This window comes from Pelophylax lessonae (genome assembly GCF_965119305.1).
Source record: "Pelophylax lessonae genome assembly, chromosome: 12".
Taxonomy (NCBI): domain Eukaryota; kingdom Metazoa; phylum Chordata; class Amphibia; order Anura; family Ranidae; genus Pelophylax; species Pelophylax lessonae.
This window is the reverse complement of record NC_138779.1, coordinates 116,195,395-116,222,072: the sequence shown is the minus strand read 5'-3', so window position 1 is coordinate 116,222,072 and position 26,678 is coordinate 116,195,395. Positions and strand designations below refer to the sequence as shown.

General features: G+C 42.9%; 1 protein-coding gene across 3 annotated transcripts in view; it reads left to right on the top strand.

Moving 5' to 3' along the window:
* The first annotated feature begins 541 nt into the window (after positions 1 to 541).
* RASIP1 (Ras interacting protein 1) overlaps positions 542 to 26,678 on the top strand; it is a 187,963-nt gene continuing 161,826 nt past the window's right edge. For all 3 annotated transcript variants that reach the window (XM_082273509.1, XM_082273507.1, XM_082273508.1), the window contains exons 1-2: positions 542 to 917; positions 19,603 to 19,754. In XM_082273509.1, coding sequence (XP_082129635.1) covers positions 19,621 to 19,754 — 134 coding nt within the window. In that variant the 5' untranslated portion in view covers positions 542 to 917; positions 19,603 to 19,620. The remainder of the gene's footprint in view (positions 918 to 19,602; positions 19,755 to 26,678) is intronic.

Sequence of the window (26,678 nt, the reverse complement as noted above, 5' to 3'; positions counted from 1 at the left end):
ACACCTGGAAACATGTGACAGGTAAACTAACAGATCAAGCTCCCCTGATAAGCAGAAGGAGCAAATAGATGCTTTTTCCTAGCACCTACCTAGGAGGGTGCTACATAAAGTATTAGTTGATGGAGATGATTTTAAAAGTTTTTTTAAAGATAATTGGGGAACTGGCCATAGTGCCACTGATTTGTTGACTTTTATCTTCTGACCTAGACTTTAAATATGACAACGGTGATCTTCTGGTTATAACAGGAAACTCTCTCTGTTCATCCAGTTTGTACAAATGAGAATCACATTTACTGTCATTAGTAAAGTGTTAGGAGACTGCATGTAAAATGAAAATAAACAGTTAATGTTTTTATGAGTTCTGTAAAATCCAAAAACCAACTAAAATGTTTCGTTTGACTGAATGGTGGTGTATTTTGATACGTGAGTTATATTCATCTTATCTGACCCCAGGAAGAAAGGGAGGGCTCGAAATTTGTTAAAACAAAGGAAACTGGACTTCACACAGGCAGCCTTTCCAGGGCTGGGACAGAAAGGGAAACTCCTTTTTGAAGAACATCAGAATCCAAAGGGATTTGGCTGTGACTGCAAATAGAGCTTCAAAGAGAAATGATCCACAATCTTATACTATAATTACATCAGTTTATTTATTTAAGCTGACTTTTTATTTTTTATTTTTATAGTGATTTTACAATAAGATACCAGCGTTTTTAGTCATGTTAGTCGTCAAAATGCAAACTTGAGCTGTATTGCACAGGACTTGGATTTTATTCCGCTCCATGGGGATGTCTGCTGTGATTTCAAGAATTGCGTTCAGACATCAAGAAAAGATGAGTAACGACTGCTGAAGTGACATTCCGATAAGAGGAGGGAAATCGCTGTGATAAAAAGCGCTTCTCCTTGCAATTCATCCAAAGGTAATTTAAAACTTTTTTTCACTTTTTATTTTTTTTACATTATCAGTTTATTTATTTTGGGTGATGTGCTTTATTATTCTCATAGTATTATCATTAGATTAGCCACTTTTTGTGAAAGCGTTCTTAAGAAAATTTAAATTTTGTAATAAATTTGAAGCACTTGTCTACATGGGTAAAATCTCTGATCATAGGAGATTATAATCTCATGTATCCTCATGTATGACCAACATCTCATATCTCATGTATGACCAACATCTCATGTATGACCAACATCTCATGTATCCTCATGTACGACAAACATCTCATATATCCTCATGTATGACCAACATCTCATGTATCCTCATGTATGACCAACATCTCATATATCATGTATGACCAACATCTCATGTATGACCAACATCTCATGTATCCTCATGTATGACCAACATCTCATGTATCCTCATTAATGACCAACATCTCATGTATCCTCATGTATGACCAACATCTCATGTATCCTCATGTATGACCAACATCTCATGTATCCTCATGTATGACCAACATCTCATGTATCCTCATGTGTGACCAACATCTCATGTATCCTCATGTATGACCAACATCTCATGTATCCTCATTAATGACCAACATCTCATGTATCCTCATGTATGACCAACATCTCATGTATCCTCATGTATGACCAACATCTCATGTATCCTCATGTATGACCAACATCTCATGTATCCTCATGTGTGACCAACATCTCATGTATCCTCATGTATGACCAACATCTCATGTATGACCAACATCTCATGTATCCTCATGTATGACCAACAGCTCATGTATCCTCATGTATGACCAACAGCTCATGTATCCTCATGTACGACAAACATCTCATGTATCCTCATGTACGACCAACATTTCATGTATCCTCATGTATGACCAACATCTTGTGTATCCTCATGTATGACCAACATCTCATGTATCCTCATGTACGACAAACATCTCATGTATCCTCATGTACGACCAACATCTTTGTGTATCCTCATGTATGACCAACATCTCGTGTATCCTCATGTATGACCAACATCTCATGTATCCTCATGTACGACCAACATCTCATGTATCCTCATGTATGACCAACATCTCATGTATCCTCATGTATGACCAACATCTCTTGTATCCTCATTTATGACCAACATCTCATGTATCCTCATGTATGACCAACATCTCATGTATCCTCATGTATGACCAACATCTCATATATCGTCATGTATGACCAACATCTCATGTATCCTCATGTATGACCAACATCTCATGTATCCTCATGTATGACCAACATCTCATGTATCCTCATGTATGACCAACATCTCTTGTATCCTCATTTATGACCAACATCTCATGTATCCTCATGTATGACCAACATCTCATGTATCCTCATGTATGACCAACATCTCATATATCGTCATGTATGACCAACATCTCATGTATCCTCATGTATGACCAACATCTCATGTATCCTCATGTATGACCAACATCTCATGTATCCTCATGTATGACCAACATCTCATGTATGACCAACATCTCCTGTATCCTTCCATTTGTAAAGTTTTTTAACTTTATCCTCTGTAGTGTGATGATGATCGAACCCACTTTATATTAGAATGAAATTCCCCCTGTATGTACCAAGCATTTAGTAGATTTAAGTCATAGAGTGAAGAAGGGTTAAAAAAAACCCGTTGGGTGTTTACCGCTTTCTAGGCTGAATAACGGTGGCAAAGCATGTAGCAATTTGTCATTGATTTAAAAATGAGTGATTGGAAAAAAGTGATTCATTATGCAACACACGCGTTATTGTTCCACACTTTTCGATTCAAATACAATTATAAAAAATTAACCAAATCTACGATCTATCATTTATAAATGTATACAATCTGTTGAAACAATCATTTAATCAATTTTATTTATGATTGGTTCTCTAACACAAGCAGATGTTTGATTGATCATAAATTGGTCGATTGGCTTGGCACAGTGGAAATGAATTGAAGGCTCACTAATATTTATCAGATAAAGGCTCATTTGATTTCTTTTCAAATTGGTAAGCTTAGTGCCAATAAATGATTGAGTAAATTATATTACTGATATATAAATGAGCACCTTGGGGAAATTTCCTCCGACTCCCATGGACAACGGTTTCACCAGGCAGAAAGCGAGGGACTGAAATTAAAATCTAACAGGGGTTTTAATTCTACTAAAAAAAAAAAAAAGAGAATAATTTGTATTTCTGTCTGTGTTGCTGTTGGAGAGTTCCCATTACTTCCTGTCTGGTAAAACGTTGTCAGCAGGACAGGAAGTAAGGGGAAATTTACTAGAGCCCTGAATAGCAGTAACCTGCCAATGGCTCCAACCCTTCCCCACTCTATCCAAAACCAGAAAAAAGTTTTGGCTGGATGTACACTTTAACCACTTCCCGACCACCTGCCGCAGATTTATTGCAGCAGGGTGGCTCTCCTGCGCAAACCACTAGGGACGCTAGGGGGCGAGCGTGCGCCGCCTGCGGCGCGCTCCCGCCCCCATTTGGCAGCGGGGAGGCCGATGCATGGCTGAGGCGGCTCCGATCGCTGCCTGACACCCACGATCGCTCCCCGCTGAGAGAGAAGGGCGGTTGGCTGTTGTAAACACAGCCAACAGCTCTTCTCCCTGAAATGATCACAGAGCTCATGTGATCCTTCTATATAGGATCACATGTCTCTATGGTCATTTCACAAGCCACGCCCCCCCACAGTTAGAATCACTCCCCTAGGCTCACATTTAACCCATTGATCACCCATAGGGTTAACCCCCTTCCCTGCCAGTGTCATTATTACAGTAACAGTGCATATTTTTAGCACTGATTACTGTAGTAATGTCACTGGTACCCCCAAAAGTGTCAAAAATGTCAGTTAGGGGTCCGATCTGTCCGCCGCAATGTCGCAGTCCCACAAAAAACCACAGATCGCCGCCATTACTTGTAAAAAAAAAAAAAAAACTATAAAAAATGACATAAATCTTTTTGTCACGATAGACACGATAACTTTTGCGCAAGCCAATCACTTATTGCGATTTTTTTTATCAAAAATATGTAGCAGAAAACAAATTGGCCTAAAATGTTAAAACATTTTGATTTTTAAATTATTTTTTTTTGAGAATGTCATACAGCAGAATGTCAAAAATATATATATTTTTTTTCAAAATTGTTGCTCTTTTTTTGTTTATAGCGCAAAAAATAAAAGTCGCACAGGTGATCAAATATCACCAAAAAAAAGCTCTATTTGTGGGAAAAAAAGGACATCAATTTTATTTGGGTACAGCGTCGCACGACCGCGCAATTGTCCATTAAAGTAATGCAGTGCCGAATCGCAAACTAGGGCCTGGTCATTAAGGGGGAAAATCCTTCCGGTCTTAAAGTGGTTAAGTAGTTTAAACCTAAATTGTCAATAATAGAGCTCTGATCCCTAACCTGAAACCAACAAATATCGACCAAACTTTTGAACGATTGTGATGTAAAATTCTGATTTTTAGGTTGATGCTGACTGATGTATGTTCATATTCTATATCTAAATAATTTGGGAATTTATTTTTGAATACTGATTATCGCTGCAGCTGGCAAAATCCGTCACAGATCAGGCCACACATGCCCAACCTATTTTGATTTGGGCAGCCCACATTACGCAGTTATGACGACTGAAGGGTGCTCTAGGGGCCCCATGTACTTAAGGAACTGCGTGCCTTTCCTGTGTGTGCTACGACTTCCTCAGCAAATGGAAGGCACAGGTGTGTTCTTATTATTACAGATTTCAGCTCACCCTTCGTAATATTTTTAAGGATTTGATTGCCTTGGATGAGAAGTGAGCCCTATATGTTTCCATGGCCGTTTTTTTGGGATTAGCTATTTGAGATTAGCTATTATGTGGATGATGATCATATAAGTCCTATAGTTTGCATTGTCACACACGTATGCAATGACGACTTTACCTTTTGTGCTTATCTTACTGTAGTCATCAGTTATTGATGCCAATTGTATAGTATCAGTGTAAGTGGGAGTTTGTATTAGGAAAACACAATCACTGCTACTTATTAGTTTTGAGAATCATTTTTCAGCACTGCCTGATCTTTTTTGGGGTTTGTTTGTTGAGCAGATTTCCCCTTAAGGGTCTATTTTTCATTTTTCTTTCATTATTCCCCAAATCCCAAGTCATGGTAACCTGCATGGCTTTTGTGGCTGGGGCTAAACCGACTCTATTGGACTCAACTCTTCCAAAACGTCTTTTTCCGGTTTGCACATAGTAGATAGAGGTTAGAAATGCTGCCAGGTATTTTTTATTTTTTTGTTTCTGTAGTCATTGGGGATTTTTCACTCTTTTCCTGTTTCGTACAGAGACAGGAAGTGTGCAAAATCCTTATCACATTATAAACATGATGATAAAAAAAAATTCTAAATAGAGTTGTGAAAGCTGAGTACCACTGTCAGGTTTTGTATTACTGTCTTTGTTTTCTCACTTCCTGTCTGGTCACTGGGACAGGAAGTGAGGAAAAATTGCCTTAGGGCTCTAATCCTTTCTTACATCTTCCCCTTTCAAAGAAAACAATGGCAGTTGAGTTTTAAGTTATGTAATGAGTTATATGTGAGTGGCTTTCATGTTGCCTAAAGCAGCATATACACTTACTGGCCACTTTATTAGGTGCACCTTGCTAGTACCGGGTTGGACCCCCTTTTGTCTATAGAATTGTCTTAATTCTTCGTGGCATGGATTCAACAAAGTTTTTGGAAACATTCCTCAGAGATTTTTGTCCATATTGACATGATAGCATCACGCAGTTGCTGCAGATTTGTCGGCCGCACATCCATGATGCAAATCTGTTCCACCACATCCCAAAGGTGCTCTATTGAATTGATTACCAGTGACTGTGGAGGCCTTTGGAGTTCAGTGACCTCATTGTCATGTTCAATAAACCATTTAAAGATGATTTGAGCTTTGTGACATGGTGCATTATCCTGCTGGAAGGAGCTATCAGAAGATAGATACACTGTAGTCATAAAGGGATGGACAGGTCAGTGACAATACTCAGGTAGGCAGTGGCATTTAGATGTTGCTGATTGGTACTAAGGGGTCCAAAGTGTGCCAAGAAAATTTCTCCCACAACATTACATCACCCCCAACAGCCTGAACCGTAGATACAAGGCAGGATGAATCCATGCTTTCTTGTTGTTTACGCCAAATTTTGACCCTACCATCTGAATGTTGCAGCTGAAATCGAGACTCATCAGACCAGGCAAAGTTTTTCCAATCTTCTATTATTCAATTTTGGTGAGCATGTGCGAATTGTAGCCTCAGTTTCCTGTTCTTAGCTGACAGGAGTGGCACCCGGTGTGGTCTTCTGCTGCTGTAGCCCACCTGCTTCAAGGTTCGATGTGTTGTGCGTTCAGAAGTGATATTCTGAATACCTTAATTGAGTGGTTATTTGAGTCACTGTTGCCTTTCCATCATCTCGAACCAGTCTGCCCATTCTCCTCTGACCTCTGACATCAACAATGCATTTTCCTCCACACAACTGCCGCTCACTGGATATTTTCTCTTTTTTGGACCATTCTCTGTAAACCCTAGAGATGGTTGTGCATGAAAATCCCAGTAGATCAGCAGTTTTTTTAATACTCAGACCAGCCCCTCTGGCATCAACCACCATGCCACGTTCAAAGTCACTTAAATCCCCTTTCTTCCCCATTCTGATGCTCGGTTTGAACTTCAGCAAATCGTCTTCACAACGTTTAGATGCCTAAATGCATTGAGTTGCTGCCATGTGATTGGCTGATTAGCAATTTGTGTTACTGAGCATCTGAATAGGTGTACCTAATAAAGTTGCCGGTGAGTGTACATTCCCACCTTGACGTAACCCCTGATGATGTCAGACGCATGCTGACGAAATGCATAGGGCGGGACAAAGACGTGACACGCCGCTGTTTGGAACACAGGTGGAGTGCAGAACAGCATCCCCTGCTTTTTAAATACCTGAGAACATTCATTTGTCGAAAGTGTAACTTTTAATTAATTTAAATAAATTGTTTGGATGTACTACACTATGAGAAGCCTATCTCTTTTTTCATCCACACTATACCCCGAGAATCTGTACCCATATTGACAGGCTCTTCCAGATGTTTATGGATTACTATTTATGCTGATTTTGACTACCTGTAATGGGGGTCAAATACATCTGGTGAGTGTTCTGTGCATGTGAATGTCGGTGGAGAAGGGACCCACACATTCGCTGGTGATTTCTTAAGATTGGATGGTCTTGGAGGAGATCAAACACATTTTGGATTGTATTGTTCACAACAAACATTGGGACTTTTGAACACTGTGTTTCATTTTCTGTATATATTTTTCCGTTTAATTTCACTTAAAGCGCGGTCAATTTACTTTACTTGTTTACACTCTCACCTTGGCTGCTGATAGAAATGAACTTGATTGTATGAGACTAAGTTGATAAATAGTCCCTTCAAAACGGATATATTCCTCTATATATGGACTGAATCAAACATTGTTTTCTTATGTCTTTTTGGGACTTCTCACTTATACTCACTTATACTGAAATATTGGGCCCTGCAAAAAAAGAAAAATAGGAGGAATAAGATCCTCCTACAATAAATGGATTGTCCTGGGACTTCTTGTTTGGAAGAAGAAAAATGCTGACTATGACCCTAAGAACACCATCCCTACAGTCAAGCACGGAGGTGGAAACATTATACTTTGGGGCTATTTCTCTGCTAAAGGCACAGGCCAACTTTGCCACTTTGAGGGGCCAATAGATGGGGCCATATATTGTAAAATCTTGGATGAGAACCTTCTTTTCCTTCACCCAAAACACTGAAGATGGGTCGTGGATGGGTCTTCCAGCATGACAATGACCCAAAACATACCATCAAGGCAACAAAGGAGTGGCTCAAGATGAAGTACAATAAGGTCATGGAGTGGTCTAGTTAGTCTCCAGACCTTAATCCTATAGAAAATGTATGGAGGGAGCTGAAACTTTGAGTTGCCAAGAGACAGCCAAGAAACTGTAAGGATTTAGAGAAGATCTGTAAGAAAGAGTGGACCAAAATCTCTCCTGAGATGTGTGCAAACCTGGTCACTAACTACAAGAAGCGTCTTACCTCTGTGCTTGCCAACAAGGGTTTCTCCACCAAGTACCAAGTCATGTTTTGCTTGGGGATCAAATACTTATTTTACTCACTGAGCTGCAACTCAATTTAGAACATTTGTATCGTGGTTTTTCTGGATTTGTGGTTGATATTCTGTCTCTATCATTTAAAATACACCTATGATAAAAGTTATAGACTCGTCATTTCTTTATAAGTGGGAAACTTGCAAAATCTGCAGGGGATTAAATAATTATTTTCCCCACTGTAGATGTAGAGATGTTGCCTACAGAATTCCTAAAAGATATAAGAAGCCATAGGAATATTTATCCTGTTAGCATCTATTCAGAAGTGAAATATCAGTTTTTCAGGGGTAACATTTTTAAATACTTTAAAAATATATAGTATATGGCAGTGTTTTTTAAATTAAAGGGAATTTTACTGAGAAAGATGTATAGGCTTTCATTGATGGCCTCTCTTCAAAATTGCTGGCTGGCTGGCTATCATGTTGATCCAATATCTTCATTATTTTCTGAGCCCTTGACCTAGAACTAGTATGAAGATCACAATTTTTGACTTCGCTCTGACTTGACTTGCTGTATATTGAGCTTGGGTCGCTTTTTGTATTGAAATCGCAGACAGCCAGGCAACTAGGAGTTTTTGAAGGAGGTCAGCAAAGGCTGGCTATATGTTTCAGTACGTATTTCATTTTTGCATAACCGTAAATCTTTTGTGGCACAAAACAGCATTATCTGCACTAAGGCTTTCTTCACATCTTGGCGTGCCGGATCGTGGGCAGAATTACCGCGATTCTGTGCGTGATCCCGAAATATGACAAATCAAGCGACGCCGTGTGATCCCCGTCACTTCTAATGGCACCCCAATCACAGCGCGATTTTGGCGCGATTGTCAACTAACTAATTGCAGTAAAATCACGCAAACAGAATCGCGGGGCGCTGTCGCCCAAAAGAAGTACAAGAACTTCTTTTGGGCAACAGTTGTTCCGCGATTCTGTTTGTGCAATTTTGCCGCTATTCGTTGGGTGACAATCGCGCCGCAATCAGGGGGCCATTGGAAGTGACTAGGATTCCAAGGGGGCATCTTGCTATTTGCTGTGATTCGGGACGCTAAGATGTGAACAGAGCCTAAAGGGAAAAATCTGTTTATTAAGGACAAAATGTTTTACCTACTCTATGATTCCATGCATTTTTATATGTGTATTATATCCTGTCACATCTTAGTATACTACTCAGCAGTTCCGTCCAACAAATTTCCATGGACTCTGTTACAAAAACGAACAGTATATACGGCCACCCTATACACTCTTGACATACCTTTTATATTCAATGCATTGCATGAAAGATATGAATATCCCATATAACATTTACCAGTAGGACTCTTTGCTCTATGGAATTAAAGGACAGATAACATTGTCTGTATATTATTGGTGATTTAGGATGGATCTCTGAGCTCTTCCTTGTTTCCACTTCCTCATTGATAGTCCATTGTTAAGTCTGCTGTCCAGCCTGTTTCCTCACACATTGGCAACAGTTAAGTTTAACTATCTTGCAAAATAATAAGATAAGAAACACTGCTTGTTTCTACCAGTGCTGATATAGTTTATCTGAACTTTCCTAAAGCCTCATACAAACTACTAGTTTTTTTTTTTTTAACCAAGCGGGTTGAACAAAAAAAAACTTACAGCTCTGGTCTGAGCCGCTGTTCTTTCTAACTATCTGATGTTAGTACAGCAATCACCCCTTCTGGGGTGATTACTGTACTCTGAACACTCTGGTCAGTGCTCTCAGCCAATCAGGAGCCTGATCAGGAGTTGGTCGGCAGACCTTTTTCAGTCATGACCCTTCGGGCTTCTGTCGGACTGGCTGCCATACACACAGGCTGAATGCCAGCCGGTTTCTATTGAACCGGCCAATGCCACCTGACATTTGGCCTGTGTGCACCAGGCTTAAAAAGGTTGTAAAGTCAGAAGGCTTTTTATCTTAATGCATTCTATGCATTAAGATAAAAAATCCTCTGTGTGCAGCAGCCCTCTTTCTGCCCCTCTAATACTTACCTGAGGTCCATCTAGATCCAGTGATGTTGCAGGAGTGTCTCGGCTGCCTGGGACTCCCCTTCTAATTGGTTGAGACAGCAGCGCAGAGCCATTGGCTCCCACAGCTGTCACTTAAAGTTTTTCAGCCAATGAGGGGAGAAAGGGGGCGGGGCTGCAGCTCCGTGTTGGCTCGGGTGCCCCCATAGCAAGCTGCTTGCTGTGGGAGCACTCAACAGGAGGGAGGGGCCAGGAGCACCGAAGAGGGACCCGAGAAGAGGAGGATCTGGGCTGTTCTGTGCAAAACCAACTACACAGAGCAGGTAAGTATAACATGTTTGTTATTTTTAACTAAAAAAAAAAAAAAAGCAAGACTTTATAATCATTTTAAGTAAAGCTAGCCATACACTTTACAAACTGTACAACCTCCTTTAGATCTAGAAACAAATGTATGGGGTAAGGGTCTGCCTGTTTGGATCTTAACGAGTACGTGACCCTAAATCATTTTTTTTGTGTATTTTATAAATTATAGTCTGTGTGATTTTCATGTTCAATGCTCAATTCCAAAAAAGTTAGGACTCTGTGTAAAATCTACATAAAATCAGAATGCAATGATTTGCAAATATTCATAAATAAATTGAAAACATATCAAATGTTTAAACTGTACCATTTTTAGAAAAAAAAATGTATAATTTTGAAATTGATAGCAGCAATTTCAAGAGAAGTGTAGCATCCCCTCTTCTTTTAACAACACTCTGTAAACGTCTGGGAACCTAGGAGACCAGTTGCTGCAGTTTTGGGAAAGGAATGTTGTCCCATTCTTCCCTGATATAGGATTCTAACTGCTCAACAGTCCTGGGTCTTCTTTGTTGTCATTTTCCTTTCAAGATTCGCCAAATATTTTCAATTGGTGAAAGGTCTGGACTGCAGGCAGGCTAGTTAAGCACCTGGATTCTTCTACTAAAAAGCCATAACATTGTCATAGATGCAGTATGTGGTTTAGCATTGTCCTGCTGAACTATGCAAGGCCTTCCCTTTAAAAGGATTTCACCTGGATGGGAGTATTTGCTGCTGTAAAACCTGTATATATCATGGTGGACAGTGCTTTCCAGATGTGCAAGCTGCCCATTCCATACGCAATATTGGACCCCTATACCATCAGAGATGCAGGCTTTTGAGTGCTGATAACAAGCCGGAAGGTCTCCCTCCTCTTTAGTTTGAAGGACACGTTTGCCAAATAGAATGTCAAACTTTCATTTGTTTTACCACAGAAGTTTTTTATTTAGCAACAGACCATTTTAAATGATCTTTGATTGAGAGACAATAGCGGCATTTCTGGATTACGTTCAGATATGGTTTCTTCTTTGCATGATAGAGCTTTACCATTGCACTTTTTGATGGCATGGTAAATTTTTTCAAAGACAGTGATTTTTTTTAAGTATTCCTAAAGACACGAAGATCAGGGGCATCCAATATTGCCTTTTGGCCTTGTCCCTTGCACACAGAGATTTCTCCAGATTCTCTAAATCTCTTGATATTATGTACTGTAGATAATGGTATATTTAAAGCCTGCAATTTTACGTTGAGGAACATTATTCTGAAATTTTTTTTCACAATTTTTAAACTTTTTACAGATTGGTGAACCTCTGCCCATATGTACTTCTGAGGCCCTCTGACTCTCTAAGATGCTCTTTTTACACCCAATCGTTTTACTGACCTGTTGCCAATTAACCTAATTAGCTGCAAAATGTTCTTCCAGCTTTTCCGTCTTAGTAGCGCTTACTTTGCCAGTTTTTGTTGCCCTGTCCCAACTTTTTTTTTTTTTTACACGTTTTGGCTGCCATAAATTTGAAAATTACATTATTTTTTTTCTTAAAATGGTACATTTTCTCAGTTTAGACATTTGGTATGTTTCTATTTTCTATTGTGAATTAACATATGGGTTTATGAAATTTGCAAATCATTCCATTCTGTTTTTATGTAAATTTTACCCAGCATCCCAACTTTTTTGGAATTTGCATTTTAAAATCTTCTGTCTGAAATGCCTGGTTGATCCTGCCAGTCATCTTTTTTCCCCTGTTCTAAACTGATCACACAAAGCACAGAAGCTGATCTGTTTTTGCATGGTCATTTCGCATCCTTTGGCTGGCCATTCCGAGGCACTGTGCAGACACACAGCATGCCTGTATCAGATAGTTTGTTGAGCCATCAGACCCTCCAACCAAATACAGCCTGCCTCTGGCGCACACCCCCTTCCAATCAAAGCCTACCTCCTGAACAGGCACCCTGCTCTAACACAGCCTACATCTTGCCTCAAGCTGAACAGAATATAGAATACAGGCATGCTGTGTGTGTGCATAGTGTTATGTAACCCTGCCCCCCCCCCCCCCCCCCACTATCATGAAGAGATCCATGATCACATGACCTTGTAAAAAAGAAAGAGCAGTTATGGTACCCGTATAGTTATATCTGTATTAGAAAGTATCTATAACACTGTATGTTCACAACGTCTTTAATTATACTAGCCTTAAGCCCCGTACACACGTACCGATTGTCGGCCATAAATATTCGGCCGACGACCGATCGGCCGATTGTAGGCTTGTTAGTATGATGCTTCCGACAGCCGACAGCGCATTTTCGGCCGAACAGAATCTGTTGTGCAGGCTTTAAAACTTTTGTTGGCCAACACCAGAACGGCCGATTGTTCGCCAGTCAGTACAGAATTCGGCCGACAGACAGCAGATTTGCAAGACTGGGCATGCTCAGAAAAGAAAAAAAGACAAGGAAAGTTAACCATCACATGACATCACTTCTGCAGTCGGCTGTTGTTGGCCGACAAAATTCGTGTGCAGTCTTTTGCAGTTTTCAACAGACATGACAGCCCTGGACAAAAGACGGCCGATCGTTCGGCCGACGATCGGTACGTGTGTACGAGGCAATACTCTTGCAGAGTTCTCTTCTTCACCCTGCCAACTGAATGAAAAATAAAATCACCTGATCCCCCTTCCACACTAAACAGCATTGGTGGAGGATTCTGCACTGCCGGCGGGACTGTGGCTGTCTGTTGGTTGAACAGCTATTGCATCCAGTTAGATGCAGTCACTGTTTGGGCATGCAATTTTCCACTTGGCACCTTTGATTCTTTCAGTTGAAATACATTGAGTCGGATGGTGCTGACAGGGCCACACATGGCTTACATTTTGGACAATTCAGCCACTATAGGCCTAAATTTGATTTGTGTATAGGTAGCCTTAAGTGCATTGTTTGGTTAGGCTCTCACTAAAAAAGTTTTGGTGACATGTAAAGGAGTTTGTAAAATCAATTTGTAAGTAAATTGAGTATGGCCAGCACAAAGTGTATGTCCAGCCAAAGTTTTTTTTTCTTCCTCTTGGATAGGGTGGGAAAGAATTCAAACCTCTGTCAGCTTTTTTTTTTACTATTATGAGCTCTGTTGGAGACATTTACCCTCCCTTCCTGTTGTGAGAGACAGGGACAAGACCGATCACCCTTTAATAGAATGTGTCTGGATCTTAATGACAGGATCACCAGCACTGGCATGTTGTTAATGTGTGTCCCAAGGAGGAGGAGGCGCACTGTGCACTCAATGCACCCATTGTGGATTTGATTTGGGAAGCTCTTCTCACCACGGCACTGTCCTTTGAGTTGTAGCCTGTCACTTGCAGGTGTGACTAAGAAGAGTGTGACATTGGTACCAATCAATACTGCGGCAAATGCTGGCATTAGTCTGGTGGCTCACAGCTTTTCAGAAGGCCAGGCAACAGAGATTGGCACTGGAAGAAAGTACAAACCTTATTTCTTCACAGGGGACCTCTGCAGTCTTTCACTGATCATATACTCTGATTATCAGAAGTGGAGATAATAAATACATTATGTATTAAAAAAGGATTGTAGATAATCCTAATGTTTGTGAGCACCTTAAAAATTTTGGAGGGCAATTCAGTGATCACTTTGAAGATGTGCCATGTCCTCTACATGGTGGGTCTTTGTAAAGCTTTGACTTTCTATGTAAGGTGAGTATTGAAAGGCATGGGGTGGAATACTGTATGGTAAATAATGTATAGTTCCCAAATAAAAGGAATCACATACTGCTCTCCAGACACCAAACATTCTGAAAAAACAGCTCCTTCTAAGAATTCAGTGCAATGGGATCTAAAGAGGAAAGCTGCCCTTGGATTTAACAGATAATATTCTCAGTACTTTTTTTTTTTTTTTTCAGGTCACATATTCCCACTAGTGCCAAACTGACTGCCAAATCTGCATGTGCATGCATCTTAAAATCAAGCCCATTATTTAGCATAACGTAGCCATGCCCACTTGTTGCCACAGCACGCTTTGCACATCGCATGTTTACCCCCCTCTTACTCAAGTTCTAATGTTGGGAGGTAAGAATACAATAATGGAATAGGCATGTAAAACATATACAAGCAACTCGCCCTACTTCAAATCCAGACTAGTGCCAGTGGATGCACAAGCTAGGCTATTTATCACTAGTCTCCACAGACAATTTCAAATTTAATGTAATAAAAAGTATTCATAAAACCAGTTAATAGTATGCAGTCTAAAGCCTGGTACACAAGGGCTGAATGTCAGACGGCATCAGACAGTTCATTAGAAACCAGCCGACATTCGGCCCGTGTGAAATGGAGTTGGTCCGACTGAAGCTGGCCTTTCGGCTTCTGCCAAAGGGACATGACCGAAAAAGCCGACTGGCTCCCAGTCAGCATTCGGAGCCAATTGCTGAGAGCGCTGTCCTCCTGTCAGAGAACAATAGCACAGCAGGGGAGATTGCTGTACTGACTAGTGATTGATCAATATAGTTTTTTTAATGCTGATACCGATACCGATATTTTGGTCATCGAATATCGGTATCGGCAGGACCGGTGCTTCCACTAGGCAAACTAGGCAGCCGCCTAGGGCGCATTGCCACCTAGGGGCGCAGCCAGGAGTCGGCACTCTCTCTCTCCATCATGAATGATTATTGTGAGCTGAGGGGAGAGGTGGTGGTAGGGGAGGAAGAAGGGACAGAGAAAGATGCCAGGTGTCTTGGGCAGTGGAGGAACTATCAGGCCCTGGCTTTCCACCACTGTTGGAGGGGCCCCAAGAGGCAGGAAGGGAGCCCACCAGAGTGCTGCCTTCATGATGATCCTCTTCAGCTGGAGCTGAACGGCCTTAACCCCAGGCAGGAAGTGACTCTCTGCACTGAGCTGGTAGGCAGCCGTTCATTTATTAAGCAGGGAGCGGAGGAGAGCTGAACCTGAGCCGGAGCTCGGCACTGGAGGGCGGAACCTTTACTGGGGCAGAAACGACGAGGCACCGGAATGGTCTGTGGAGGTTGGTGATGAAGGACATGCGGAGCTCTCTGACTGCTGCTTTTTCCTCCACCAGGAGCCGGTTGAAGCTGTGGTGAGCACTGTGGTCCAGGAGAGGAGCGTCCTGGGAGAAGGAATCAGCAGGATCACTGTGAAGGAGGGCAGAGTGGGGGCCACTCTCTTCATACCGCTCAGTTAGTGTCCCCAGGTCATTAGGGTCCCCAACTGTGACATGGAAAAACATCAGGGTCTGACATAGAGGAACGTTGGAGTCACTGAGTATGACAGCAGGACATGGAGGAACACAGGGGTCCTTGGCTGTGACATGGAGGAACATCAGGGTAAGTGGGTATGACAGCATGGCATGGAGGAATATTGGGGTCCAAGGGTGTGACATAGAAAAACATCAAAGTCCCTGGGTGTGACACAGAGGGACATTAGGGTCCCCGAGTGTGACATGGAGGAATATGGGGGGTCACTGGGTATGAAAGCATAACATGGAGTAACCATCAGATCAGGGTCACTGGTTATGACATAGAGGAGTTTTTAACTCCTTCCCTTTTTTTTGGGGGGGGGGCGCAAGTAGCTGGTCTTGCCTAGGGCGTAAAATAGTCAAGCACCGGCCCTGGGTATCGGACGATATTTTCAGACATTTAAAAAATGTTTTTTTTTCTAAAGGTACTCCTTGTGGAGGGATCTGGGGGTCTAAAAGACCCCAAACCCCTCCTCTGCACTGAAAAGCATTCAAAGCGCCAAGTATGGCTGTTTTGAATGCTATCAGGTTTTTTAATTCGGTGCCGAGTACCCGGAAGTGATGTCATGACGGGTTTTTTACATGGAGACCGGCGCATGCGCATTTGCGGCCGGGATACCGGCTTTCACGGGGACACATCTTCATGCTACACCGGGTCTTCTCTTCGGCGGCTGTGGTGGAGGTAGGATGCCCGGGTCTCCCGGTGGGACGGGAGACTCGGGTGAGCCGTGGAAGGCGGCGGGAGGGGGGGGCATCCCCTTCCGCTCCTTGTAATGACAGCCGAGCGGCTTCTCAGCCACATTGGTTGTCATTACAAGTCAGCAGACCATCAGCTATGGACACCAGCACCGAGGTGATGCCTCTAGCTGCAGGCATCACCCCAGGACATGCACTTTCCCTAAATATCAGCAATATTGGTAACCTCAGGGGCCAATTCCGATATATCAGGGAAAGAGCATATTGGCCCCCGATATATCGGTGTTGCCGATAATCGGTTGATCTCTAGTACTAACGTTGGATAGTTAGTACAGCGGCTTCTCCTGAGCTGTCAGCTTTTTTTTTTTCATTCAGCCCTGCTGGGTTGAACGGAAAAAAAAAAACTACTGGTGTGTGCAAGGCTTGAGGCCGGCCATACACAGTTCGAATCATTAATGGGCAGGCTGAATGTACCAAACTAAACAGTCGATCTTGCGATTATCGCTAGCGGCTGCTATTGCTGCTAGCAATAATTACTGTTTTCTCCTGGCGGGGGAAGCTGCCCTGGGGCCACCGGGAGAAGACAATTGCTGATTCCTCTGTCAATGCTCTCTGTGAAATTTGCAATGTGTATGATCAGCCTCAAAGTCTGCGGTCTGTAGGGCTTTGGTGTTTATTAGACAAAAATCAATGGCTGGCACCGATACTGATTGCATATAATAATTAACACACACTTGGTTACATGTTATCAGCACCCCTGACCAAAGCTGGATAAAGATGGTTTGCGTTCAGGGACAATGGTTCTGGCCAAATTTACACTGGATGCTACTAAGTACAGAACAGAATCTTGGGTAGGGGGCCCATCATATCATCATGTACACTGCCACTGATCAACAGGCGTTATTTTTATAATGAATTTAAAGATTTAAAAATATATGCATTTTGAATTACATTAACTTGTAAAGCTTATATGACATTTTAGTGATTGGGTTTACTGGTATTTACATAACAATGACAATTTACACATAATATACTGTACATTAACATCAGCCTGTGCCCTCAAGGAGCTTACAATCTAAGGTCCCCTATCTCACATGTTAACATACACGTATACTCAGGGGCCAATGTACTAGGATATCTTTGGAGGGTGTGAAGAAATCTACGCATTTGCAGAGAGAACATGCAAATGCTATGTAGATAGTATCCTGACCTAGGATTCCCATGTGTCCCGGATTGCCTGGGACTGTTCCACAAGAAATTTACCAGGCATCTTCATCCTGGGACAATACAGTGTTCTGGAATGAAATGGAGGACACAGACACCCTGCTAGATACATTGCCAGAATTTTTTGTCACCCTACCAGCTACATTGCCAGACTGATTTCCACCCTACCAGCTACATTGCCGCCTGGCGTCTAGCAACCAGTGTGTCAAAGACTCAGAGTGAGGCTGAGCGAGGCCTGTGCCTAGTGCTGATTAGCTCCAGTCTCAGACCCACCTTCTCCTTCTCCAGTCCAGCAGCATAAAGAGGCAGGGAGTGACTTGCAGCAGGGACTGGTGTGATCATCTTCTGTGTACTGCTGGCCCGAATGAAGGACCTCACCAGAGGGTAAGTAATGAAGGTGACACAGGGATTACTGTGGGAATAGTAATGAAGGTGAAACAGGAAACTGGGGGACAGTAATGAAGGTGTCACAGGGAACTGTGGGACAGTAATGAAGGTGTCACAGGGAACTGGGGGACAGTAATGAAGGTGTCACAGGAAACTGGGGGACAGTAATGAAGGTGACACAGAGAAGTGAGGGGATATCAATGAAGGTGACGCAGGGAACTGTTAAATAGTAGTGAAGGAGACGCAGGAAACTGGGGGACAGTAATAGTGACACAGAGAAGTAAGGGGATAGTAATGAAGGTGACATAGGGAACTGAGGGAATAGTAATGAAGGTGACACAGGAAACTGAGGGGAGAGTAATAAAGGTGACACAGAGAAGTGAGGGAATAGTAATGAAGGTAACACAGAGAAGTGAGGGGAGAGTAATGAAGGTGACTCAGAGAAGTGAGGGAATAGTTGTGAAGGTGACACAGGAAACTGAGGGGAGAGTAATGAAGGTGACACAGAGAAGTGAGGGGATAGTAATGAAGGTGACACAGGGAACTGAGGGAATAGTTGTGAAGGTGACACAGGAAACTGAGGGGAGAGTAATGAAGGTGACATAGAGAAGTGAGGGAATAGTATTGAAGGTGACACATAGGAACTGAGGGGACTCTAATGTACGTGACACAGGGAACTGAGGAGACACTAAGGCTCCATTCACACCTGGGCGTTTTTCAGCTCCAAAAACGCTCAAAAAAATGTTCCAAAACGCCCAACAAGTAAAACCCCATTCATTTAAATGGCCCCTGTTCACATCTGAGCGTTTTAACGCCTGAAGCAAAATGCCTGTAGCTGAAAAAAGTACATGAGCTTCTTTTTTGGGCTGATTACCAGGGTTTCTGATAGATACCTCCAAAAACGCCTGAAAAAAACTCCTAAAAATCGCTGTAAAAATCGTGGTAAAAAACACGCAAAAACGCTACGCTCAAGTGTGAATGGAGCCTAATAACTGTGGCACGTTGCATCTGTAGGCAAGTGACAAGCTCAGGGTTCCCATTGATTCTGCATTATGGTGATTCAAACTATTTCATTATATATTACAATGCAGTAATAAAACTAATTTGATTTGATCATCGGGGACACTATATCAAGCATGCTGTTGGGATGATTTAAGTGCTAACACCAGCTATTCGCCGAATTCCCCATCAACCCCGAGACTACATCCACCCCCCCTCATCTTTTTTTGGGAAGGGGGGAGAGGGGAAGGGGTCCCTGAATGGCAGTTTGGAAATGTGGTCACCCTATCCTGACTGGGAAAGGAACTGGGGACCCCAGTGCTAGAAGGCAGAAGCGTTAACCACTGTGATTCTTTCACTTTATTACGAGCAGCACATCAGTATAATCTGACAGCTTGACTTCAGTGGTGTATCTTGTCAGTTTTGGTTATTTGAGGTTGTGTTATTTGATCTCATACTTTTCAGAGATCATTAATCACATAATAAAGTACATCTGGTGTATCAAAGACTTCATGTAGATTTCAATAATGTGTACGTACTGTAATTACTTTGACATTTTCATTACTTTCATGGTAAGTTTTACTTCTTCTTCTCCCTAGCTCTGCAAAGATTCTACAATGTATCAGGAAGAGAAAAAGGAAGGAAGTCCCAGATTCGGGAAGTTACATTTTCCTGTGGGCCTCTGGATTAATTCTCCAAAGAAGCACTTTGCCAAGCTAGGCAGACGCTGGCCTAGTGTTGGCTCCATCAAGTAAGATTCTTTCTCATTTCCTCTCTAGTCTGAATGTGTGTCACATAAAACAACCGTGCATCATCAGAGTTAATGTCAGTGACAAAAATATCCCATAATTTGTACAGATTGAATAATTGGGGGATACACAGAATATGGAGCAAGTAAGGATGAGCAAAATTGAGAGTTTTCATTTCCTTCAAATTTTAGCAAAAGCCATCAGTCTGTAAAATTAATCATTCTTTTAAAAATACATCTGAGTCAATGGTAAGGTAAAATTAAGGTAGATTTTAAAGGACGAAGGGCTTTGAAAAACTCCAGAGAGTACTGAAGCTCCTTTTAATTATCCCAGACCTGTTTTTGTGCCTAAGAGGGCCCCATATTAGATTATTTTATATTCCCCACCGTCCAAAAAAAAAAGTTATATAAAATCTAAAACAACAATACACACATAAAAAATAATATACAGAAAAAGTAGTACAACACAAGTACAAAGACCACTACAAGAAATAAACTAAAAAAAAAACATGCAATTCAAAGAATAAAGAAAGCAGCTCAGTGAGGGAAGTTGAGAGTTTTGACAGTGGAGAAATCAGTAATTTCACTGTGGTTTTGCTGACATCACTCTGCTCGATATTGGCGGTAAGGTCTAAGTGTGTGTAACCAAAATAGCGTAGAAATCACTTTATAAGCTCATGCTGTCTTTGCTTAACTCCACACAAGACATTTTATCCTGTTTTGGATAAAATGAGGAAGGGTTAGAGTTTCTGTCCAGTTTAAATTGTTGTCTTTGTCAATGTTAGGACAGGAATTGATAAGAAATCTTTTCATCCAGGGCACAGACAAAAACTCATACAATTTATAGTAAGAGTGAGCAAGAGTAAAAGTAAAAGTAAAATAGGGAATATTTTCACTGCTGTCTGTTCTTTCCTGTCTCAGTGATGACCTTCCTTCATTTCTTGAACAGGTATCACAGGGACAATGGATAGGAGCAAAGTACTTGGAAAGTTGCCCATACACCCATAGATTTCCCCATCCAGACAAACAATGTGGATGGACAAATCCCGTCTGCTGTGTTATTGTATTCTGACAGTTGCTATCGGCGATTGTCAGACTATCTGAACAGTGCCTGCAGCTGAATGGCTGCAGGCACTTTTCGGCTACTAAGGCTCCATACACACTGGCTTTTGAGAACACTGCGTTTTGTGTTACATAGTTACATAGTTAGTGAGGTTGAAAAAAGACATCAGTCCATCCAGTTCAACCTATGATGTGTGTGTGTGTTTGCTTTTAACCGTACATTTTATACCCCTGTATGTTGTGGTCTCTAAGGTGCCCATCTAATAGTTTTTTGAAACGATCAATGCTCCCTGCTGATACGACTGCTTGTGGAAGAGAATTCCACATCCTTACCGCTCTTACAGTGAAGAACCCCTTACGCACTTTAAGGTTAAACCGCCTTTCCTCTAGTTTTAGTGAGTGGCCACATATCTTATTGTATCTCCTTTCTCTGAATAGCTTGTTCCTTACGCTAGGGTCGCCAGTACAGTATTTGTACATTGATATCATATCCCCCCTCAATCGTCTATTCTCGTCTGTTCTGCCTGTAGAAGCAGCTCAATGTCATCCTATGTGTATGCACATTAGGACGATTACAGGCATTTTTTATGCTCAACATTTAGAGGCAGGAAAAAAATTCCTTCTGGTTTGCGTTGCTGATTGGAGTTTACTGGCAGAAAAAAACGCAAAACTCTTCTAAACGGTGTACAAAAAAAGATCTATACGAGTGTTTTTTTCTGCCAGAAGAGACCTGTGGTTTATTTTAAGCCCAGTGTGCCTAGAGCCTAATTTATGGCCCGGCTCCTTTAACAAAAATAATAAATTGTATAACCAACTTTTCTCTTTCGTTCATTGACGGACACAGCACTCCATAAATCATTACTACAGGGTTATATCACCTTCTTCAGGAGTAGAACTAGGCAGAACAAAAAACTTGGCTACGCCCTTGGGTCAGTCTCAGCTGGTGTTTAACCCCCTCTCTGCTATAGGTATTCAGTTTTATTCTGTCTATTCAGGAGTAAACACCTAGGCTCCCTGCCGGGATCTTTTGGTCCTAGCAAGGTTTGCTTTTATCTCCTTCCGTGTAACTTTTTTGCTTCTTCTCCCGGGAGATCTACAATCAACTGCCAGACTGGGCGACGGACTGGATAATCTAGATCCAGTGGTCCCCTGAGTCCAGCCAGCAAGCGCGTGCAGACCACAGCTAAGCGCTAGGTCGGCCACCACAGAGGCTGGACCGCGTGTTAAACGTCTCGCAGGATTTCATACGACCGGGTGCTGGTCCGAGTCACAGCGTCCCCTTGGCTGACCGCTCCCCCACTTCGGTGGTGAGGAGTTCTGTCTGAAGCGTCACCTGCACCATGGAGTGGTAAGTACAGTCCCCTCTCTCCCCCTTTGTGCGGTTTGGGGTGGACACGGGTACCCTCCCAGGGATGGTCAGGCTTGCCTGCGGGTTCCCTCCTCCCATCCTAGAATCCCTCAGTTGAAATTGTTCCCCCCCCCCGTGAATATTCCTGGACCTGGAGTCTGGTGAGGGCCCCATGGCAGAGTGTGTCCTGCCCTGGCATTATTGGGTGCAATATCTTGGTCTGGTGGGTGTGCAATGTGGAGTACAGTGCAGATGGGGGTCCCCTTGAAGTATGTCCTGCCGAGCACAGTGTAATGTACAGTACCTTGGGGGGGTCCCATTGCAGAGGGTGCAGGAAGGATCCTGACAGCCTGTATTTAGTGTTCGGGAAGCCCGTGATGTCACATCGGCGATTTTCCATTGGTTTTGCTTGATCTCCGGGCGGCGGCTATGTTTGTGTAGTCTGTGACGTCACGGTGGCCATATTCTCTTGTCCGGCGTGACGCTGGAGATGGCCGGATCCGCTAGGTGATGCCATGGCTTCTCCTCTTCCTCTCTTGCCAGGATATATGAACTGGGTGGCAATTATGGCAGTTGTTGGGTCCGAATTGCAGCACTTCTTCGGCTGGTAGTGGTGAGTCCTTGGGGGTCCCTATCTCTCTTCTAATAGGTGCTCTGAGTATAGGGGGATCCATAGCAGTGTCGAAAACTTTTTTTTCTGCTCCTGGGTCTCTCTTATCCTATGGAGCCTCAGGGTCACATCTCCCCCTCATAGAGGTGGCAGATCCCTTTGAACCCCAGCTCCCCATGGTTGCGCTGAAGGCGGTCCTACAGTCCTTGGTATTCCGGGTGGAAGTGGCATGTAGGCAAAGGCCCAGGAGGAAGCCATATCCATGGCGACACCAGGCTAAGAATCAGATGAGACAGACTGAGCTGGAGAAGGCCTTCTCCTGCTCAGTCTGTCTCATCCGATTCTTAGCCTGGTGTCGCCATTGATTTGGCCCATCCAATGGGGTTTGATATCATGCCTCCCGATCTGTCCGATAGAGAGGATGATTCCTCTAAGATCGCAGCAGCGAATGAGAAATCGCTAGTGGACACACTCATTACTGCGGTGCGTGAGACTTTAAAAATTGAGGATGTGGCTTATGTGGCCACAGACAGTGTTTCCTTATCTTCCTTATTTTGACAGATTTATCTATAAGGAATGGGGGCAACCAAAGCAACCTTTTGAGGTCCCCAAACATTTGTCAGTATGTTACCCCTTTGAGGAGATCACTTTTAAAAAGTGGACTAGTCCACTAGGGATAGACCCTCCTTTTTCCAGGTTGAATAAAGTGACTATGATCCCAGTAGAGGAATCCCCATCCTCTAAAGACCCGGCTGACAGGAAAGAGGAGGCTGTGGCGCACAGCATGTTTACTATGGCTGGTTCAGCATTGCAACCAGTCTTGGCCTCGGCCCTGGTGTCTCAGACCCTACCTGAATGGGCCAAGCTTTTGCGTCAGGGTCTGGGTAATGAGCAGGGTTCCCCCTGCTTATGTTGATCTGGCAGACCAGTTGGTCAAGGGGCTGCAGTTCTTATGTGATGCATCTTTGGATGCGGCTCCAGTACTGTCCAAGCTCCCTATTTCAGCCATGGTGATTAGACACATGCTGTGGCTTAAGAATTGGTCTGCAGACCAAGCCTCAAAGAAATCTCTCATTGATCTGCCCTTTCAAGGCGATCGCCTGTTTAGGATTACTCTGGGTGACATCATTAAGGGTCTCGCAGGGGAAAGAGTACCTTCCTGCCACAGTCTAGGAAAGAGAAGGAGCCTCGCTCGGTTCTCCAGAAACCTCCATTTGAGAATATTTGGGAAATTCTCTTTGCTACGTTCTCCCAGAAGGTGACATTCTTGGTGGCTATTATCTCAGCCCATAGGGTATCTGAATTGGCGGCATTATCCTGTCGTACTCCCTATTTAGCGGTCCATGGAGATAAAAATGGTTCTTCATCCCTGTCCGTCATTCCTACCCAAAGGTTTCTCTGATTTCTATTTGAATAAGGACATTGTGTTGCCTTCCTTTTGTCCCAAGCCGGCTCTTCCCAAGGAATTTGCTTTGCATACCTTGGATGTGGTTTGGGTAATTCGGGTGTAGCTGGCAGCCACAGAGTCCTTTCGGAGATCAGACTCTAATTTTGTAGTTATTCAAGGACCAAGGAAAGTGCTGTCCGCTTCTTCAGCTACCATCTCTAGATGGATCAGACAGATGGTGAATCAGACCTTTTCTTTTAAAGGTCAGGTTCCTCCTTTCCCTGCTATGTGCAATTTGTTTCGGTCCAAATTAGAGATCGACCGATTATCGGCAAAGCCGATATATCGAGGGCCGATATGTACTTTTCCTGATATATCGGAATCGGCCCCAGAGGTTACCGATATTGCCAATATTTCAGGAAAGTGCATGTACCAGAGTGATGCCTGCAGCTAGAGGCATCACCCGGTACCAGCGTCCATAGTCGACGGTCGACTGTCTTGTATTGACAACCGATGCGGCTGTGAAGCCGATCGGCTGTCATTACAAGGAGCAGGAGGGGACGTCCCCCCTCCCCTGCTGCCTTCCGCAGCTTGCCCGGGTCTCCCATCCCACCAGGAGACCCGGGCAACCTGCCTGCATGGCCACCTGAAGACCCGATCAAAGCCGCATTCGGATCGGGTCTCCATGCAAAAACCAGGAAGTGATGTCATGAGTGACCTCACTTCTGGGTACTGTCTGGCGCCAGATTAAAAAAAATGACAGCATTCAAAACAGCCAACCTTGGCGTTTTGAATGCTTTTAAGTGCAGAGGAGGGGGTTGGGGTCTTTTAGACCCCCAGATCCCTCCAGAAAAGTACCTTTTAACATTTTTTTTTTTTTAAATGTACAAATATATCGACCAAGATCGGCCGATACTGATATGCATTGGCCAAAATATGGGTATCGGCAACGAGAAACCGATATCAGTCGATCACTAGTCCGAATACAAATTCGGTCCAATTTTTGGGTATTTGGTGGTTCGGATGTATCCAAATCCCCAAATGAAATAGTAACGAATAGTAACAAATTTCATTGAAATCCGATTAAATTAAATTAGTTTAATTGTATTGTAATGAATTCCAACTTTTTAGAACGATTAGAATTTGGATCGGTTGAAAAACGATTGACCGATCCGAATTCTGTGTAAAGAAATAGCTGGTTGTTAAGCAGCAGGTCGGGAAGCCGGCTGCCCAAGTCCTTCACAACCATGAGTCATCATCTGTCAGCAGGCTCCCCCACTGACAGATAAATGTAGGGATACAGAATGCTGTTAAAAAAATATAAAGAATGCAGGCAACTGCCCAGCAATTGAAAAATGTTTGCAAAAATGGCCTAGAGTCCCCCCTCCCCAGTCCATACCAGGTCCTTGGGGTCTGGGATGGATTTTAAGGGGAAACCCCACAACAAAATTAAAAAAAAACAAACGCGTGGGGCCCCCCTCCAAAATCCATACCAGGCTCTTATTCGAGCATGCAGCCTGGCAGGTCAGGAAAGAGTAAGGGACAAGCGAGTGCCCCACCCCCCTCCTGAACCATACCAGGCCACTTGCCCTCAACATGGGGGTTGGGTGCCTGCCCCAAAACACCCACCCCCCAATGTTGAGGGAATGTGGCCTAGTATGGTTCAGGAGGGGGGGGGGGTGCTCACTCAACTCAACTCCACCCCCCCCCGACCTGCCAGGCTGCATGCTTGGATAAATGTCTGGTATGGATTTTTGGGAGGACTCCACACAGTTTTTTTTTTTTTTTTTTAATTTTGGCATTTTTTAAACATTTGTCTATTGCCGGGCAATTGCAATTTTTTTTTTTTTTTTTTTTAACAGCATTCTTTATCTCTACATTCCTCTGTCAGTGGGGAATCCCGCTGACAGGTGATGACTCATGGTTGTCAAGGACGTGGGCAGCCGGCTTCCTGGCCCGCTGCTTAACAACGCTATTCCTCTATGCAGAATTTGAATTGGTTGATTGTTTTTCGATCGATCCAAATTCTAATTGTTCTGAAAAGTTGGCATTTGTTAGAAAATGAATGAATTAAACTAACTTTAACAAAAACAAAATGAAATGTAACAAACACAAAACTAAACAAATTCTGAATCCAAACTAAATGAATTCCATAACGAATACAAAATTAGTAACATAATCTATCCGAAATGAAACAAAACAAACTTTTCTGTTCTGCACATGTCTAATACTTTCACCAATTTCTACAAAGTGGATACTTTGCCATCTGCAGATGCTTCTTTTTTTTTGCTGCAAAGTTTTGCAGGCTGCTGTTTAGGATGGGCTGCTCCCTCTTGAGTGGTGTTTTTCTTTAAATTTTTATTTCAGACGGGGCTCCTGTGACCGGTTAGGGCTCTTGTGTTTAGCCTTGGGTTATTTTCCCCACCCCTCATTTTCCTTTTGGCACTGCTTTTGGACATCCCAGAAGTTATGATTTATGGAGCTCTGTGTCCGTCAATCAACGAAAGAGAAAATGGGATT